The 19,834-nt window shown below is 39.6% G+C and overlaps 2 protein-coding genes across 2 annotated transcripts; one reads left to right on the top strand and one right to left on the bottom strand.

Annotated features, from left to right (window-relative positions):
- Window positions 1-191: 191 nt before the first annotated feature.
- On the top strand, window positions 192-7,442 carry fgf2 (fibroblast growth factor 2). The gene is made up of 3 exons (XM_080035391.1): window positions 192-479; window positions 3,012-3,115; window positions 7,246-7,442. The coding sequence occupies exons 1-3, from the start codon at window positions 302-304 to the stop codon at window positions 7,429-7,431; spliced, it is 468 nt and encodes a 155-aa protein (XP_079891517.1). The 5' UTR covers window positions 192-301; the 3' UTR covers window positions 7,432-7,442.
- Window positions 7,443-8,451: 1,009 nt separating this feature from the next.
- On the bottom strand, window positions 8,452-19,731 carry nudt6 (nudix (nucleoside diphosphate linked moiety X)-type motif 6). The gene is made up of 5 exons (XM_080035390.1): window positions 19,424-19,731; window positions 18,620-18,823; window positions 12,058-12,113; window positions 9,254-9,308; window positions 8,452-8,837 (listed from the first exon to the last, which is right to left on the bottom strand). The coding sequence occupies exons 1-5, from the start codon at window positions 19,722-19,724 to the stop codon at window positions 8,455-8,457; spliced, it is 999 nt and encodes a 332-aa protein (XP_079891516.1). The 5' UTR covers window positions 19,725-19,731; the 3' UTR covers window positions 8,452-8,454.
- Window positions 19,732-19,834: the final 103 nt, after the last annotated feature.

Here is a 19,834-nt window from a genome sequence, read left to right as displayed (position 1 = left end):
GTGTGCTCAAGGTACAGTGGCAAAGCAGCTGCCAGCTCTACAAACGACAAGAAGAGCAGCTACACATTCAGGAGTCCTTCCGCCTCAGGTTCTCAGGACTCTTAAGGGCACTTGCTGTCCTGAGAGGGGGGCGATCGAGGAGCCTGACCTCTGGGGGTTAAGCAGAATCAGTGAAGTGGAGGAGGGGAGGAGGCAACAGGCAACATTTTGGTTAGTGGGAGGTGGGAGGCCACAGTGGGGCTCCTTCACCGCTCAAGAAGGAGACCAAGCAGTCGCCAGGGAAGCGGGGAAAGAGGAGGAGATGGCCACGGGAGAAATCACAACACTTCCCTCCACACCTGATGACGGCGGCAGTGGAGGCTTTCCTCCTGGAAGCTTCAAGGATCCCAAAAGGCTGTACTGTAAAAACGGGGGCTTCTTCTTGAGGATAAGGTCTGACGGGGGAGTGGACGGAATCCGGGAGAAGAACGACCCCCACAGTAAGTGCTTCCAGTCCCTTTCGTGTTTGCTTTGCAGAGCACACAAAGCTTATTTTTTAATATGTAACAGGAAGTAAGAGGGAAGCAAAATAAATCACGGAAGGACGATGTGAATTTTCCATTTACTGAGGTTCATTCTCCACTAGTGAACAACAAAATGTGTGTACTTCTCAAAGTGTAATAACTTCAGTTCAAAATAGGTATACCCTACATTTCATGAATCAATTGGAGCTTTAATGGAATATGCCTGATGTTTTCAGTAAATGTAGATCACTGTGCTGAATCACAGACTGCTCACTGTGTGGTGAACGTCACTCAAGACAGCACAACATGGAGTTAAACAACAGAAAAAGTGAATTCCACTTGGAGCCTCTGTATCACTGATTCCTTTTAAATATGTTTCATAGGTTGCATCAGTAAATGCCTCTCACTTACTGATACAGGAGGAAGGGGAACACATAATACGTGTTTTCTTCTAGGAAAAACAAGTTTTTAAGTGTGTTGCCCAAGACAGTGTAATATTTCAAGCAGGTGTGCCCGAACAAATGCCCCATATGGAACCAGTTCAATGAGAGAGGGGCTATATTTAGAATAATTCAATTACCTTCCGTTAAAACCAGGAGTGTAACATCGTTGGGATGTTTCATATTTACTTTGTTTGTATTAATATGGATATCAAAGAATCAGTACCATGGGTTCAGAGTATGTCCACAATGATTCTCAAAACAGGATTCAGTATTAATCACGCAGCTTTTTACCATAATGGTTTCTTACGGTTAATGTAACCTGAGCTGTGCTTCATCAATGGTTCTTTTGTTGAGGCTGCAATAGTTCTGCCAATTTTCTTAGACAACTTAAAATACCTGCCAGTTGAATTGGAATTGGAATAACAGTTATCCAAGGATCTGCAAAAAAATATTTTTGTGCTAAATGATGGGACTGTTCTCCATCGCATTGGTGTTCGTCGTAACTCATTTTCTATCCTATAGGTTTCAGTGGACAGTTTTGCATTGCCACAAATGTGTTGCCACATAATCTTTGCAGGACATGTTTCCTGTATTCAAAACACACTCAGACCAATTAAAAAACTTTTTTTTTCAGGGAATACGCACTTCCTTGAACCATGACGAGAACCTACTTGTGATACTGGACTCCCTGTATACAAATACATTGACTTGACCTGAATCATCCAAGCATAAAGCATAACTATGGACAGATGCATGTGTCTGAAGTCTAAATATGGATTACTTTGCAACAGATCCCCTAATTTACCTTACAGGGCTCCTGCTACCATTTTGGTGGTTTGGTCTGTTCGCAAGCAGTGTTGTCTCTACAAAAGTAATCTAGAGATGATTTTGATACATCTCTAAATGTACTCAGACTGCTATGAGTAATGCTACTGTTTAGTGGCAGATATAAGTTAAGCTTATTCATAAATTTGCTTATTCATTCACTGCAAATCAAGTGTCAGCTACTGTTAGAAAAAGCAGCTATGAAGCCTTATATCTGCAGGGTTTTGAACAGGGCAATTCTATACTCACAAATCATCTCTGAACAACTTCATAGGCCAGCGATATAGTGTGGCACAGCTGTCAGCTTGGTTTTTGTTGCAATGCCCCCTAGTGGCCTTCGATTGATTATTACAGCTTTAAGTAGCCTATCAATACATATAAAATTATGTATCCCATTTGCTCTTGAACAGTTAATTCTTCCTGTTTTGTGCTATCAAGTAAATCACCAATCTTTTTACTTTTAAATTCAACTGGTCAGTTCAAATGTCATGTGTCGTGGAAGTTTTTAATCAGTTAAACCTTGTGGGAATAAATGAACTGAAACTTCTCAATATAAACAATTTAATAAAAGAATATAAAACAACAGAGTTACAGAGTAAAGTTCCAACCTGCATGGTCAGCCCCCGACGGGACTGACCCTATCTTTTGGTCAGACAGAGTACTTAAAGGCCCCCTTCAACAACGGGGGTGTCAACTAACAGATGGTTAATAGAGTAAACAGGTCTCAGGGGTTTATTGTGGTCAGCCACAATAAACCTCAAAATAGTTTAAGCAACTGTTTTGTCAGCACATTCTTAGAGGAAATGCACATGTGTTAAACTGATGTGATATACATATGAACAACAGATCAATTAGAGAGTTACACATAAATCTGCCCTCACACCATGTAGCAAGCAATTACTTAGCACAGGATGACATTCTTTTTTGGCCATGATTGTCTCGCTTTTTACTGGTGTTTACTGCAGTAGTAAAGGTTTCATATTGACATGCCTCACATAGCTTCTTAGCTCTGCTGTGTCTAGGGTCAGTGTTAGACTAGTAAAAAAGGGTGCCATTGATGGTACCATTAAACATGGTCAATTCTAAAAGGTGACATTTTCATTGAGATTTAGTGCCCAAATATGCTGTCAGGATATTATTATTTGATCAAATAAATATTAAACACAGCATGTTTCCTTTTGATTAAATACCCTACAAGCAAACAATAAATTATTTGTGTCTATTTGTTCTTCTTCCTCAGTAAAGCTTCAACTCCAGTCGACCTCAGTAGGGGAGGTGGTCATCAAAGGAGTTTGTGCTAACCGCTATCTGGCCATGAACAGAGATGGACGACTGTTTGGAACGGTGAGTGAGTGAAACTATGGTCTTTCGTACATCGTTTTTTGTAAAGAGTTTGAGATAACTGTAAATCCAGGGAAATCATCAAGTAATATTTCCTGAAACAGTTTTCCAGGGACTAGCTCTTATAAACACCTATGTACATTTATTTCCGTTTGCAGAAAACTAAGTAGCCCGGACCACAATCGATCCATCACAAGCTGCATTAAAGCAGCTCCGAGTAACATTTAAATATCTTTTAAACAGCCTCATGTTACCTCACATAATCACAAATTACCTTTAACAGCAAACGAGACCATCAGTGCAAAGAAAGACGTTTTTATAAAGTTTTTATTACTGCATTTGGTCTGGTCGCACACCCAGTCCGATTTTCGGTTCACGCGTGCATGCTCTATGGTCACATATCCGTATTGGTCGCAGATGTGGCGCAACAACGCGATTTGAGAAGCCTATCCCTCCAGGTGAGGGAAGGGGAGCGGGAGCCTTGTTTGACACAGTTGTTTGTCGTCATAATGACTGATAACGGGGCTGAACCATCAAAGAAAAATAATAAAATGCATTGAAGAAAAGCTAAAAGGGAGAGATAGGCGGGCGGGAGGGCGTTGCCAAGCAACGTATACACAATTTCACAGGAGCAAACTAGACTCCTAAATGAATGAGCGGTAGCCTACTAAAACAAAGTTTACTTTGCCTCATCACCAGCATCATCAGATGACCATTATTCATCTGAAATAGTCATTATTTACAACAACATAAACACATTACCTCATCGTGATCCATACTAACTGCCCTCTCTCGTTCATTCGCTTTCTGTGAGGACACGTAATCTTTCAGCTCCGTGAGAGGTGACACTGCATCAACTCATTGCAATCAGGTGTGTGTAGCACTGACTAGCATTAGTTGATGCTGTGTCACTAACCACTCTCAAGGAGCCGAAAAGAGTCCGGTGCCCTCACACTTTCAACACACGGACATGCACTATATTGCTTCCTGATCATTTGAATCTTGCACGCCCGGCACGAGCTAGAAAACAGCTTCACGACAGCTGGCGTCGTAAAAATACTACCGCTTTTGTCCAAAGGGGACGCCAACGTGCCATGTTACTCGTAGTGGCTTTAAGGTTTCGATATTTTGGAAACAATTATTTACCAGCCGCTTCACAAGCAATCCTCCTTCAGTGAATGGAAGTGATTATGTTTGTCATAGTCAGCACATAGTCGGCACAAAGAAGGGTATGTGTATCAAGGGTAAAGGGTAAGTAGTCAGTGCTAGACAACAGCAGCTGTATAATGAGGCCTATAACTCTTAAAATTAACTAATTCCAATGCTTGTTTCAATGCTCTGGTGCTGCTTCTAGGCTACTGCCTGTGTCGTATTCCTACAAACTCTCACTGTCTTTGTCTGTCACCGTTAACCTTCTTTCTTCCTCTCTGCCTTCTGCTTCTTCCTTATATGCCACTTGACGTGTCTCTCCCAAATCAAATTAATTGGACCATTGTCTTTTCCAAAAATCAAAGCCTTTATCCTGTGGTCCAGGCTGGCAGAGAAACAACGACAAGATTCACCAGAAGTTTTGACTTATTTGGCTCTGTAAAAACCAAATTCAATTTGTCATATCGAATTCAGTTGGTTTGGATCAGTTGGAAATGATAAGTAAATGATGCCACTATGCTGATCATACAGTAGACTGTACAGCATGAATATTTATTGACTATTGAATGTCTAAAATAGACATATGACAAAAGTCTAGATGCGGATGGGGAATGATGGGAACTCTGGTATTTGCAGGCTTTTATTGTGAATGTTTTTGGATCTCCATGGAGAAGCTAACAGCCACGGGGGGTGATAGGGAGGGTGAATGATTGAGCACTACTTGGTCAATAGATGACGGACAGAACCAAAAAGGTAATTAAGGAGCTGTGTCCAAAACTTGATTGGTTCACGGAACAAGGAATGGCATAGCACCCTCGAAGATTTAGGCAAGGAAAGGCAGACGTCCATAAGTGTAAGAATTAAAGGAAGGAAAAAAGCTAAAGTTCTTTATTCGACCCATGCAGTCCACTGTTCTACAAAGTCGTTTGCAGGAAGTCGTATCATGTATTGTTTCTTCTGAAGATTTAGATTTAAAAACTTTTATGAACTGACCAACAGGCAACCTGACTTTATACCGGCCTCTGTTTTAATTGTTGAGTGATCAGTTTTTCTATATAAGTTTAAGAATAAAATCCAAACTTTCACATTAAAATTAACGTTACCCAAGGTACCGTCTCAAATTAAAACTGATCTAAAACAATTTTCAGAGTGCTCATGAGAAATGGCCAGCACCAATGGGGCACTGCTGCCGGTCTGTTGCCCTAGTGTTGTTGCTCACAGTGGCAGTAGCAGTGTGAAGTGTTGGTGACTGATGTGGTTTGGTGGTTGTGAAGGCCTGTCCACAGTCAATGTAATTGGCAGGAAGCGTTCCCTCTTAATGAGAAGCTACAGCAGCTACCACCCAAGGCGTTGCTTTGTTCTGCTCTTACTTGGGTTTGGAAAATTATAAAGGAAACCACAAGACATCGACTTTCTTTTTATTACCATTTGTTGACTGATGTGTTTTCTCTATCTTATTTATTACCTCGACTAGATGTGTCTGTAGTCTGGTATCGAACATTATTTGTGAAGAAACAGCTGCTATGTTTATATCCCAATTGATATATTTTTGCTAATATCATTGACAAATATTGACCACTTGCACCCAGGTTGGTATGGGCACTTATTCTGCCGTCATTATCTGTAAAATATACATATTTTTCATTTTAAATATGTATTATTATGATTTATTTATTTATATTATTTAAGATTTAAGAAGAACTTTTCTGAGCCTTAGACGTATTGATGGTTTATTTGTACGATGCAACATTGAAATTCCCCTTTGGGGATAAGTAAATACTCTCTAAGTACTATCTATCTCTCTACCAATGTGGGTGTTTTCATTCCCGAGGTATGTTTGTTGTTGATGGCAGCTAGTGCATTTGTAACCCTGGCTGGTTGTCGCATTTAAAAGAAAATGTCTTCTGACTAACAGCTCCAGAGCTGTGCAGTCACGGTTGACTAAAAAAAGAAACTTAAACAAAAGCCTCTTGATTCACAGGGTGCAGGTCAGTTAACGCCCAGCGAGACAGCACAATTTTGGCCAGACGTTCACTAATTAATGTTTTCTACAGAGGACAATGTTAAAAGAGGGGCTAGTGTAAAGAACTACAAATAGACATGATCAATAACATGACAGTATATATACTATCTTTAGTCATTTATATTTATATCATATTCACAACATCTTAATTTGTTTTCGATTTGGCATCGATTATCTGCTTATTTAAATTCTTAAAATGTATTAAAGTTGAACATTGTAGCCCGTTCACTTCCTTTCCTTATTTAAGTTTAACAGTGATTGAAGGAAGCTGAAGGCAACATCTCGAGAGCTGAATTAATGTCCCTAGTCAGGCATGTTATTTCTTTTAAGAAAATGTCCTTTAGTGTGAAACTGAGCAGAACTTATTCTAAAGCAACAGTATCCCTTAAAATAAAGGAGGCATTTAGTTCTGGGTGTTTTATGTGGCAATTTAATGTCATACAATGTCAGCATTACACATTCTTTCCCTTGTTAACCACATACATAAAACAAATTTAATCAAATTTCATCCGTATCATAACGTATAACATATTTGATGACATGCCACAACAAGTAACCAGAGGTCCCTCAGGTTGACTTAATACAGAAATGATGAACATAGGCAGAGAGGGTTATTACCATTTTGGAAAGAAACACTGACACATTTATATCAAACCAGACTCAATTACCTAACTTCAGTTTCCAATTGTTCAAATATGGCAAATGAGGTTAGCAGCACTGCCACAAAGGATATATTATAGCATACAAGACTACTTTCACAGTTTTCTCATGGTTCCTTAGTTTGCAAGCTAACTGAAGTGTAGGGATGGCACAGTGTCACAGTAGTTCTTTGCAAAGCACTGTAGATTAAATCCTCTGGGCAGCAAAGTCTCCTCAGTTAATCTCCTGAAACCCCTGCTGTGCATGCTGAGCATCTAATAAAACCCAACTGGTGCTATTCCCTCTGTGTCCTTCTCTCCAGAGACGACTTACAGATGAATGCTACTTCTTAGAGCGGCTTGAGAGCAACAACTACAACACCTACCGCTCCAGGAAGTACCCGAACATGTACGTGGCATTGAAGCGGACTGGCCAGTACAAGTCTGGAAGCAAAACTGGACTGGGTCAAAAGGCCATTCTTTTTCTTCCAATGTCTGCCAAGTGCTAATCCGACCGAGAAATGTTAACGTCTTAATGGCAGCAACAAAGAAGAAGATGTGACGGCAATGAAGACAAAGTGTTCCATCAACATTGCCCAAAATAGCTGTGATGCTTTCTGACGGTTATGTCCGAAGAATTATTTCTTTATCCTGAACATGTCTGCTCTTAATCACCTTCACTTTCAAACATTGGTACACATTCGTACAGGGCTGCTTCCCTGTACAACCAGGCTTTTACTGTGGAATAATTGTGTATGAGATCCTACAGTATGGGAGCACAGCATTGTTTGTTCATTTTACCTACACAGATCTTCCCTCCTTGACTGGGGGATTCAAAGCGGTATCCCTTTCATCACAGGGCTGCACTCAAATCCTACATTTTTGAAGAGAGGAGAATAACTAAAGCGAAACTAACACAAAGCAAACTCAACACATTCAAATCAAAACCTAAGCGCTACTTATAAGTCAGTATCTTTGCACACTTTAATGGATACACAGAAGGTTTCCTGAGCTCGTCTTTGTTTTTGGATGAAACTTTGATCTTCTTTAGTAAGTGTTTTATTTGAGGAATACACTGAGAACAATGTTAGTCCCTTATGTTTTTGTCAGTTTATGATCAGCTGATCTTGGTGGTTAGCTTGTTAATGAGCTGAAACCTCAATACCGGTCACAATATGACTGGTTTCCAGTTAAAATACAGAAAAATGTAGAACAATTTAACATACAATCCACTGCTGGCAGCCACAGCTGCCCAACAGCTATTGATATCCAACATTGCTGCCAAAAAGTATCAAATGAACCTTATAAAACTCTACAGGCTTGCCTGTACCACAGTGGCATGCTTTAAAAACCACAAGGTCAATGTTCTGGTTGTTCACAGCCTTATTACACCCCATGCCTTCAACAGTAACAGTTAGTGTGAAACACACTGCACACACACAATATTATAAATACACTATAAATATGAGTAATACTGACAACCACGCGCCAGTGTAGCTTGCCACAGTGTGCCAACCCCCTCAGAAGGCTTGCTAGGATTTAAGTGTGGGAGGAAGCTGCCTGTGGTACAGCTGGTAAAACACCCCTGAGTAGACAGCAGGAAGCTCTTCCATGGTGAGGTCGATCTGGTGGAAGCCCTGCTCCAGGCCGTGAAGCAGGAGCCTGGCCACGCGGGAGCTGATGGGCGTGGTGTCGTTGGTCTTGGCCAGCTCGGAGAGGTGCAGCCACTCGCAGCGCAGGCATTCCTGAGTGCAGAAGTTGATGTCGTACGTGAGAGGGCTGAGTCTGCAGATGATGTACATGTCCGACATGTTGAAGGCGCCAGGGTGGTTGTGCTGCTGTCGGATGCTGAGCAGAGATCTGAACTCGGAGTGAACGCCAGTTTCCTCAAAGACTTCTCGAACAGCAGTGGCACCTGAGACAGATTAATTTGACGAATATAGAGAAATTAATGTGGAGGCATTTAAAATGTCCTGACTAAAAGGAATATATTTATGTTCCCTTGTAAGAGTCTTCTTGCAGACTGATGCTTAGATGTGGGGAAAAGAGAAAATACGTATATTTTTTTGTAAAGACAAACATTTGACGCTGCTTAATGGAGGGTGGGGGGTCATATATATAGTATTAAAGCTGCTTTTAAAATGTTAAAAAGGTGAATTTGGAGAAAGATATAATTCTTAGCTAAAAAGGTAAAAAAGTTAAATCATGTTCTTTATTTTGTACAGTTCAAATGAATGTATATGCATAATGTTTAAGCATAACACCAAAACCGAATGATCTAGTTAGATGTACTGTATTAGTTTTTTTTGGTCTGCTGAGCGAGATACTCACCAATATTTTCTCCTGGGTCAGACAACCCACCGGGGAACTTCCACGCATTCTTTGTCTAAAATATAAGATAAAAAAATTATACAAGATAAAAAAAAATCAGTTGTGATAGATGTTACTGCAGTAAATGTAGGCAATGTAGGCTATGTAAGTCATATCAACATGTATATTTTTAAACCATTGTCTATTTTTTGTAGTATTTTTTTTTAAATCATTCAATCTGCCAATGCCTTCTTGTTTAAAGTCACTTGTTTCTTGCAAGTTCTTTCAATCGGTACCTTCCTTTTTTTTAAAACGAAAATAACAGTTAGTGGTAAATTATGTTCAAAGGACGATCTTATTGATCTGAACTAATGTTTAAACAGGCCTAGATATATTGAATGCTCTCATTTGAGAATCCTTTATGTTTTCTATTTAGTGCCTCACTCTGAAGATTTTTTTGATGCGATGTGTGTCTATCAAAACTGTTTTACCACTTATCCTTGATATTTAATAACAGTATGCTGCTGGTTAAATTATGATGTCACTGTTGTATATATATTTTTGTAGTTACTGAAAGAATTTGTATGCAGTGATTTGGAACACAAATGCACTACGGCATTTATTTTCATGTATTGTCAACAGAATGCTACGTATATATTTTGAAGTGGAGTCTAAAATGTGCTGTAAGGGAAGAAATAAAAATTATTCTGTGTAACTCTTATTAGTGTGGTTTTTCAGAGTAAAACATGTCATCCCCAAAATAAAAATAATAATAGCAAAAACTGTTAAACATACGCACACTAGATCTAATGGGAAATTATGTGTAAATATCATGTCGATGGTTAAATTAACTCATAACCATTACATCATTCAGCTCCCTGGTGGATGAAATTGCCTTCAGACTACTGGGGGACCGTCAGTGGTCTGTTGTACTGATGTGAGAGCGATAATATCCTGTTTTCTTTGGAGCAAGTTTGTAAACCTCCGTGAGCTCTGAACTGGCTCAGTATGCCAGAGACACTCTACTGCCAAGGGCCAGGCTGTTATAAAGCCCATTTCCAGTAAACTGCTCGATGGGGAGGCGGAGGAGGAGAGGAAGAGATAAAAAACATTCCCCACACTTGCTGGCCACTAAATGTTTCCCTCTGCTTCTGGACAAAAGCCACCAAGATACATAATAATCTCAGAAGACTCCTGGCTGGGAAACACGTTACAAACAGGCCCACTTAATTAATGTCACTTATCATGTGGTTTATAGGCCTATGTCATATGATCTACATTTTACAGTAACCATGTGCCATATGAATGAAGATAGATTTGGTTTTAAAATGAGACAGATACAGAAAAGCTTCAAGATTAAACCAATGCTACATACCACCAGAAGAAAGAATCCAATTCTTAAAGAGCTACCATTCGGTCTAAGACATGACCAACAAAAGAGTGGGGACAAACCCTTGATGTTCTGATCATATGTGATAACATTTCTTATGGTACATTATTGAATCATAATTGTTTCTGTTGTTATTCAGGCGGAAATGATCCGTTTTCTTTTTCCATTTTAACCCTGGAATTAGTGTGTTATCAATGTTGACATTTTATGGCTATTAAACATTGAATGATGATTGAATTATTATAAAACAAAAGCATTACATTCCACCATTAACTAAGCTCCTAAACTGAGAACACATTTTTCTTGACCGAATAAAATCTAGATTATAAATAATTATTTATTATTATTACCATTATTAGTACAATACATGTATACAATACTGTTTGTATTCCCATTGCATTTAAGCTCTCATTGTTACAGTGGGAGCACGTTGTACTCTTTTTAAATCTTTGCATGCTTTTCATTTCAGTCTCTAATGGTGACATGCAGTTAGGGGTTTATGTGTAAAGGGAGCCAATCCTACAGTTACAGCACTTCCACTGTGCATAAGGTCAATACTGGTGCAATGAGTGTCACATGAGTAATGCCAAAGATTTCTGACACATGAAGCTATGAAATGTTTGGCAGCTTTAGCAGTAGTGGTGGTGGTGGGTGGTGGTCACATTACTAAATATTATGTTGAGGCATTACTTGTATTAAGGACAGCAATTGCCTGAACTCGCAAGAGAATGCAAACAAATCTGTGTAGAAAATGTTTTTCAAAGAGGCCTGTTGTAAGTCAACCTAATAACATTTTGAACACTACAGCAGGGCTCTGTGAGAGCTGATGGGAGGAACCAACTCACAAAGTTGTTTGCCTGCATTCAGCTCATGTAAACACCATGTTTGCCCAAGGTCAACTAATGTTGCATGGGGCTACGTTAAGTGTGAGAGGAGCTCCATGTTTGGATCCCCAGAGCAGAGGCGACACACAACTCACTAAATAAACAAAACTAATCATGGACAGTTTTAGGTGGCCCCACGATATCTGCTGCTTCGTTGCTTTTTAAACAAAAACTGTGAATAGAAGGATCAGTGTTCAATATTAGCTTTTTGGCTCGACTATGCAAGAGCTGGTAAACTACCTGCTAGATAATATATTTTTAACCAGCAAAAATATGTAATTCTGCCAACTTATATGTATTTCTAATCTACTCTGTTCTCTTAGCCTTTTCATATGCTGCATTATCAATTGAAAATACAAATAACAGCATTTTCATTTCTGAGGGACAGTAGCAAATATATTACAACTTCTCAATATTACAGCCAACGCAAGCACACATTTAGTGGAAATAAACAAAAGAAAATATTTGTATCTTAACTTACTTAAATTGACATGTGACAATACTATAACACATTTAATCTTCTATTATTGTAGTGGATGAGTGACACGTACCTTGTTTCTATCTTGGACAACAAGAACGTTTCCATTAGATTCATCAACAACTGCACCTGGACAAAACAAAAACAATCAGACATTAATTTACAATATTTTGCAAGTACCTCAATTTGTCCCCAGTTTAAAAGATGGTTGAGATTTTGCACTCAAGTAGCTGCAGTAAGAACAATTTAAAAAGGGAAACCTGTTGGGAGTTTAACTAGAAGTTAATTATTAGGGTGGACACAACATAAAAACTGCACCATGTGGAGGAAAAAAAGCCTGGAGCTGAACTTCTGTCATGGCACAACAACTGCCTTGTCCACTCTATATTTTAAACACGTCTCTGGTGTTTAAGATCAATCAAGCAAACCAGCTACATGAATGACAGTTACATTGCTGGACTTGTTTATAAATTAGAATATCTGTGAATTAGTTTTTCCAATTCTTGCAACATGAGGCGGATAATTGACTTCTATCCAAAGCACCATTCATTCAAGTGTAGTAGAGTTTTAGAACCCCCTGAACTCTTTCTGTAAGGCCTCAATATGCTTCAAACAAAGTATGATGTGTCTGATCATGTCCAGAACTGCACTGATGAGAATGGTGAAAGTGAACCAAAACAGACAAATTCTGGAACAAAAAATTAATAAAAATAGTTGGACACTACTACGATGCTACGTACTACAGTAGAGCCGATAACGACTACAAATCTGGGAGATAATTCTCTCTGGGTTTGTCACTGCCAAGTGACACCTTTTACCCACAAGCAGTCTTATATTGACTCTATAGCTGCTTTAATGAAAGTTCAACATTAAGAAAACTGTCTTCTTTTTGGAAAAATATGTCTGAATATAATAGATTAGGGGCAAAGGCAAGCATCTTTACTTTCAATAAAAGCAGAGTCCAAGTGACTCAGCTTTACTCATGAATGAGTTGAGCGTCCCACTCCAGCAATTACATTTTTCTCTCCTGTTTGAAAAATGTTTAGTTGTTTTTTTCTTCGAGGAAATGAGTGACTAAGAGAGGCGGCTATGCGCTGCTGCTTACAGCTCATAAGGTGGAGAAAGAGGAGGGAAAACGGGCCACTTTCTTTTCCGGTTGCTCTGTCTGCCTGACCGGGACGGGCCTCCTTAAATGAATGTCACAGATGTGTAAAGAGGGATGGGTTGTCCTGAAGGCCTGTCTTGGACTTCCAAGTGGAAACTGATGTCATCCCTCGATCCCCGTGCCATATGGCGCTTCACAAAGAGGAGGCCTGGCTGCTGCTAAGGGAGGCTATCATTATGTAGCCTTCCGTCTTGGAAACAAAATGCTCACAGGCAGTAGGAGGGCATTGAAAGGGGAATTGGAAGTACGATAGAAAAAAGCCCAGATGAGAGGAACTGTGGGTTTCGTAGTAAAAAAGAAAACTTAATTAGTTGAGGTTGGCTTGTGAGCTACACAAGAGTTTGAGTTCTTCATATTTCATGTAGGCTTTTCCTATGTCTTTTTGGTTTCACAATATAATAAAGATTCACAGTAACATGCAATGTAGATTATGGTCAGTGACCCTTTACTCTCTTGACAAGCTTTGTTGTTATTGATTAAAAAGGCTTATCTGTTTAATTAAGAACCAATTATTTAGTGTGCGATACTTAAATTATATAAACACTGAACTCTGCGTTCCAAATGCCTCTTGCATATATCCTTCGCATCGCTGGTTGACTCAGAGGCTTTGTCGATGTCACGTTACTTACGGTGCACAGTGGATTGTGGGTCTGGATCGCCCAAAATGCATGCTGATTTATGTTATTTCCACACTAAAAATCCCGACAGGATGTAGTAGGGCATCCGGATAATTTGAAAAATGCTGCATCTGATCACAATCATTTGGACATCCTACATTGTTTTACAACCATACTAAATAGCAGGAAAGCGGAATCGGAAAGCAGGAATTGAGTCTGAAATTTCTTGAAATAACTTTGAGCTCCAGGATTTTGAGCAAGTCGAGAAAGGTCAGAGATCAAGAGCAGCTGGCTGAATTACAGCATCTTACTCAAAGACACTTCAGTCGGGCGGATGGTGACAATGTGTGTGTTCAGCCAAGTCTCTTTGGATGAAGGGCAGTCTCCATGACCAACCTTAACTTTTATTACTGCCTATAACCTACTGTGAATTAAAGGGAAATGAATGTATTTTACAACCTAAATCTTATTGGCTTGGCTTAAACAAGTTAGAGTAATAACCACTGGCATTGTAGAGGTTGTGAACATGAGTCACGATCGTGAACCATTAGTCAGTCGGTGGCCGGAAGAAAGCGAAAGATTCAATTCAGATTCAGATTCAATTCAGGGGTAATGATCTTCACTGATATACAGCCACCTGTTATCACATCAACAAATCCCAAGTGTTTCCAAGATATACACTCCTCAAACAATTTCTCTCAACAAAAAAGTTCCTCTGCTTCATCTTTTAAGTATATACAGTATGATGTATTGGCCCCTTATTGCCATTTCATTTTATCGATACATTTTATATTTGCACTCTTTAATACTGCTGAGGGAAAGAGTGCATAACCCACAACATCATAAATAAAGTCCTATCTTATCGTTTTGACTCTCGAGCTTAACACACCATGTTATGACTCACATCCCACCGTAAACACAGCGCCACAAGTCAACAGACAAGTCAAGACAACAGATTGAACCTGGAGATGGCTCAATAACATTTAGAACTATCCCATTGCTGACCTATCTCAGTGTTTAACAATCGATGGAGGTCACTTCGACATAACATAAATACACACATTTGAAATTTGGGTTCAGGTTGCACCGTTGAAAAGCCTTCAGGGCTTATGTTTCCTTTGACTTTGTGCACACCATTGTACATCTGTTTCTAGCAGAGCACTGTCTCTTATACAAGAGACAGTGGGAACCATGTCAAGCTCAGTTGTGGGTGTATTGACCATAACTACAACAATAAAAACCACTTAGGGAAACACAAATAATTTTCTTAAAGTAATGATACATGCATCTCTATTGTAGTGAAGGTTACAACTCTAGGATGTCTGTAGGACAGGGGTCTCCAACCTTTTTTCAACTGAGAAAGTTGTCAAATCGCTTATATTTATTTACATAGCACACATCAAATGAATTAAGCTTCTGTTTGTACACGTGTGAAATTGCAATACCCAATGCTTATCATAAATAATTCCCATCAAAGGACCAAGAAAAAATTACTTACACTTTTTGTGGGCCTCATTTACTTCACTGAAAATTGACATCAATGTCTATATTAGACTTGTTATTGTGATGCAACAGTGTTTCCCCCCAGGAAATGTCTTAGACAAGGTGGTCACCGCCCATGTGTGGAGGAGAACATTTTGGGGGTATATTTTGCTCAAAGATGCCAATACGCACTACAGAAATAAACAACTGCTTATTTGAATAAAACAGACAACTGACCTTACAGTTGTAACTTTTTTAAGTTCCTTTTTGGATGGGGGGCTGTTGTGAGATTATTGTGGACAATTAGGCCTACTGTGATGCGATAGCCTATAATTCATTAATGATTATTATTAGCCTACTTGCTTAATTTCTTTTTAAATACAGAGGTTATTGGTCGTTTTGGAACATGTATTTCCCAATTTAAAACATAAAAATAAAGTAGCATTGCAAATTCAGAAAATCAATCTTGTATGGCTACTAGCATGCTGTTCTACAAATAACTCATAGTTGAAATAATAAATACAATGTGTGTTCCCTTTAAAATGACTAAATGCATTTATCCAAAGGTCAAAGACAGTGTGACACTTCTGTAAACTTACTGAAACTTGCCTGGTCCATCACTCTCATGCATTCATCAGACTTTTCTCTGTCTGAGCTGATAGATAGGTTGTGTTGCCACGGTGATGTGGAGTCTAAACTGTTCTAGCACTTCTTTCTGTTCAGCTGCATTTATTTTCGCCACCAGTTCAGTGACGGCTTGCTTCTGCTCGTTTACTCTCCCGCTTGCATGCCGTAGTCACGCATGGCCGCATGCAGAGCAAGCCCCAACCTCAGCGATTTTTACCAGCATCCAATAAGGAAGTGACCACAACTGTAGTAACCCGGAAGTGCCACTGGGGGCTGGATCCAGAAGACAACCTATTTCAGGCCTGGATTAAAAAAAACATTCTTGTCTGTATGTTTAGGTCATATCTCCATGACAACACTGAGTGGGGTGAATTTTTTTGGACTACGCTAGTTTTTATTCTTTTGGAAGTTAAAATGTATTGGCACGATCTCTTGAGTGACAGCTCTCCGCCCGTTGTCCCTCACTTTGCCTCGGAGGTATACGTCAGCTATCTCCCTCCCCCCGACGTGAGGCGGAGTAAAAATCTCACAAAATGGCGACGCGCACAAACCAGGATTATTGGATGCGGATAACTGAGGTCAGCCCGGATGCTACATCCATATTATTTACTATCTATGATGCAGAGCCACAGAGCCGCACAAACACAGACACATGTGAACATTCATTTACCGCAAATCGCGGCCTTTCACGAAGTTTTGACCATGGGAAGAGGTGCATTTACCTTTGTCAGATTTTTAACTTTAAAAAATAAAAAAAACAACACAGTCAGGTGAGCAACTGAAAACGTTCCCGCGAGCTACCGGTAGCTTGCGATCGACCTGTTGGAGACCCCTGCTGTAGGACATCAGTCATCAGTGGGAGAGCTATTAAATGGGATGACCTTGATTGACTTTGCATTATCTGCTTCTCGTCCATATCAAAACAAGAAGCTGATAGCAGATATAACTCCAGCAAACAAGTGCAAAGATTATCCAAACAGCACAGTATTTCCCATTCCCAACCCTTAGTTTTATCAGTGTTTGTGTTGAGGCCTTCTGGCAACAAAGGGGGAGTTTTCTGGACCATATTCCATTCTGAAAGATGCTCTGGACTGGACATGTTCTGACATGCTTCAAGGCCATCCACTTTTTGGTAAAATAAAATGACACTCTGCCATCTGCTGGACAATCAGAAACATAGCACACTCCGGGCCAGTAACTCCTCTCTTTGCTGCTATTCTCACCACATTCCCAAGCCTGATGAGAGAATTTTACACACGTGAAATGGGCCAAAGTTGAAGAATAAACAACAGCCCAACCAACAAACAACCTTTCATTCTTTAAAAAAAAGAAAAGAAAGAAAAGTAAACAGTTGTTTACATTTTGACTGATAGCATAATTTTATTCTATTCTATCACCACTCATAAAAAATATTTTTTAGCCGTTAAAGTAAAATCTATATCGTCTAAAACACCCATGGAGGTTTTGCCATGAAGTGCAATTGTTTCCTGAACCACAAGCACTTATTTATATTAAAGGTGCAGTGTGTAATATGACATCATCAAGAAAGTTTTAGAAAGTTCTAGAATGCAACACTCCCTGGGTAACCCCAACCCTTTCGAATAATAACAGAAGCTACAGTGGCCTTCAAGGACAAGAACAATTCTAAATTTTAAACAATGCACCTGATGACATTCCAACTATGACACTTTCAAGATGGCAGCACTAGGCCTTGGTCCAAAATATGCAGAAATATGGACATATATGAGACCCTTTCTAAGGGATAAATAAATAATTCAAAACATTTTTTTCAGCTATTATGCACTAAATTAAACGTACTTATGGATATTATAATTACTTTGTACAAAATCTGCTAGGAAATAAAACCCAAAATTCTACACACTGCAGGTTTAAGACACACATGCAGGCTCTATCTGACGCAGCCAGACGTCAGTTTCCATCTTCCATATCAGTATTGATATTGGTTTGTGGGTTCTGGGAGCTTGTGGTCATCCAGACACATTGTTACATCAGAGGAAGCTCCGTCAAGCTTGGCCCAAAGTCTTAAAGGATGTAGTGTAAGCTTATAAGACCGCAAAAATGTGGTAGCCTATATATTATTGTGTATAAACTATGTTATATACTATCCATGGTATAAACCCATCTTTGTTTAGTTCAGAGTCAAGCAAATGATATAAGAAGATTGTGCTTTCACATATTATTGCTTTAACTGTACTATGTACTTTAATGTGTTCAGTATACAATTTTTTTAATAAAGAATATATGGAATATGAAACATACTCCAAAGCGAAGGATAATATACATTAAAACTGAAATGCTGACAGAGCCACCAGGTAAGTTGCTAAACACTTTAAATTAAATGTTGAAAAGGCTATTCATACCTTAAGGCGGAGTCAGTGATTATGGAGAATACTTGTTGTCAAAATCCCTTTTTGTCAAATCAGTACATTTCTCCGCACAAATCACTATTTCACTTACTGTATGTGTGTGTGTGCATGCTGTATATACATCTGGTGTTTATACATAGCCTATAGGCTCTTTAAACTGGTATTTATACAAACGGGGGCCCACTATAGCTAGCAACATACCCGTAGGCTGTGTTTAAACACTGGATTTTTTTTCCACATGTAGTGGATCGTGTGGAGATATTCACTGATTCTGAAAAAAAGTGATTTTGTCGACAATAGTTCTCCAGAATCTCTGGTTGAAATATTTTATATATGTTTTGTGTTAAAAATCTCTACCTGCTACACCAATTTGGTGGGTTGCAAACCCTGGCAGTCTGCTTTCCCCTTCTCCCAACCAAAGGGCCAGCACAGCTTGGTCTCCTTTAGCGTGATGGAAGGTGAAGCCATGGGTGGAGGCCGCGGCAGCACATCGACTCAGTGAGATGGGAAACCGGAGCCACACTGCAACCTTCCCCTCTGCTTTCCACAGGAGCACAGCATCTACAGAATACAAAGGTCAGAAGTTAACATGGTTCACAATGCATTATTAGGGATGTCGAGGCTTTACTCAATAACGAAACTGCAGAATCAGATAGGGAAACATATACAATTGATTTTATACTCAATCAGAGAGCAAGATAGACAAGCAGCAGAGACAGCTTGGTAAAAGGGAAACAGAGATAATCAAAGTGTAAGTTACTGGTTTTTGACCACAAACTGAATGCAAGAAAGAATGCATGTTGGAATGATAGTAGTGTCATCAGTAATGCTGGTGGGGGCTACATATAGCTTTGAATAGAGGTTTGCACTCCAACCTGGCTTTGACAGTATGGGAGGTTTTAGCAACGTTTTCATTGGATAAACATGTGTTACCAAGAGGAAGGCTAGGAAACCCTTCAAACACTTCCTAGCCTTCCTCTCTTATAGCTAGCCTACTTCTACTGTATGCAGTGACCTCAGCATGTGAGTGTACACATTATAGGCCACACAGTTGACAGTTCTAGTTGAGGCAGGTGAATCATTCATGAGTTGATGAGAAGACATGACCTGACCCCCTCTTCATAGTGTCACACACAGCAGACTTTATATCAGACAACCAACCTTGCAGTAATCTGCTGAATGAGCTTTCGCTGATGTCCGCCGGTAAACCGATCTCAGCCAGGTTCACTGTCACTCCACCGAATCGGTCCATTTTGCCTGTCAGAGCCCCAGGGGTCCCCTCCGCTTTGTGTAGTTGAGAATGAGTTGCAATGCACGAAAAGGCACGGACAGATGCGCGTGCCGAACATGACGCTCTGGAGCATAGTGCTCTCGTCGACGGTAAAAGCTTCAAAGCACAAACAGACATGGTGCTACGCTGACATAAAAATGTTTTTAAAGGTGTACAATTTCCAACCGGCATACGCGTTTACAGCATGGGTTTACAGGCAATACAGTACAGTTACGTAAAAGTCCGCCCTGGAAGTTGCATAAATACCGTAATGCTCTGGTAAGATAGCACGAGAACTGTCC

The sequence above is a fragment of the Ammodytes marinus genome (assembly GCF_949987685.1).
Source record: "Ammodytes marinus genome assembly, chromosome: 10".
Lineage (NCBI taxonomy): Eukaryota > Metazoa > Chordata > Actinopteri > Uranoscopiformes > Ammodytidae > Ammodytes > Ammodytes marinus.
The sequence above is the reverse complement of the archived record's forward strand: the minus strand, read 5'-3'. Positions and strand labels throughout refer to the sequence as shown.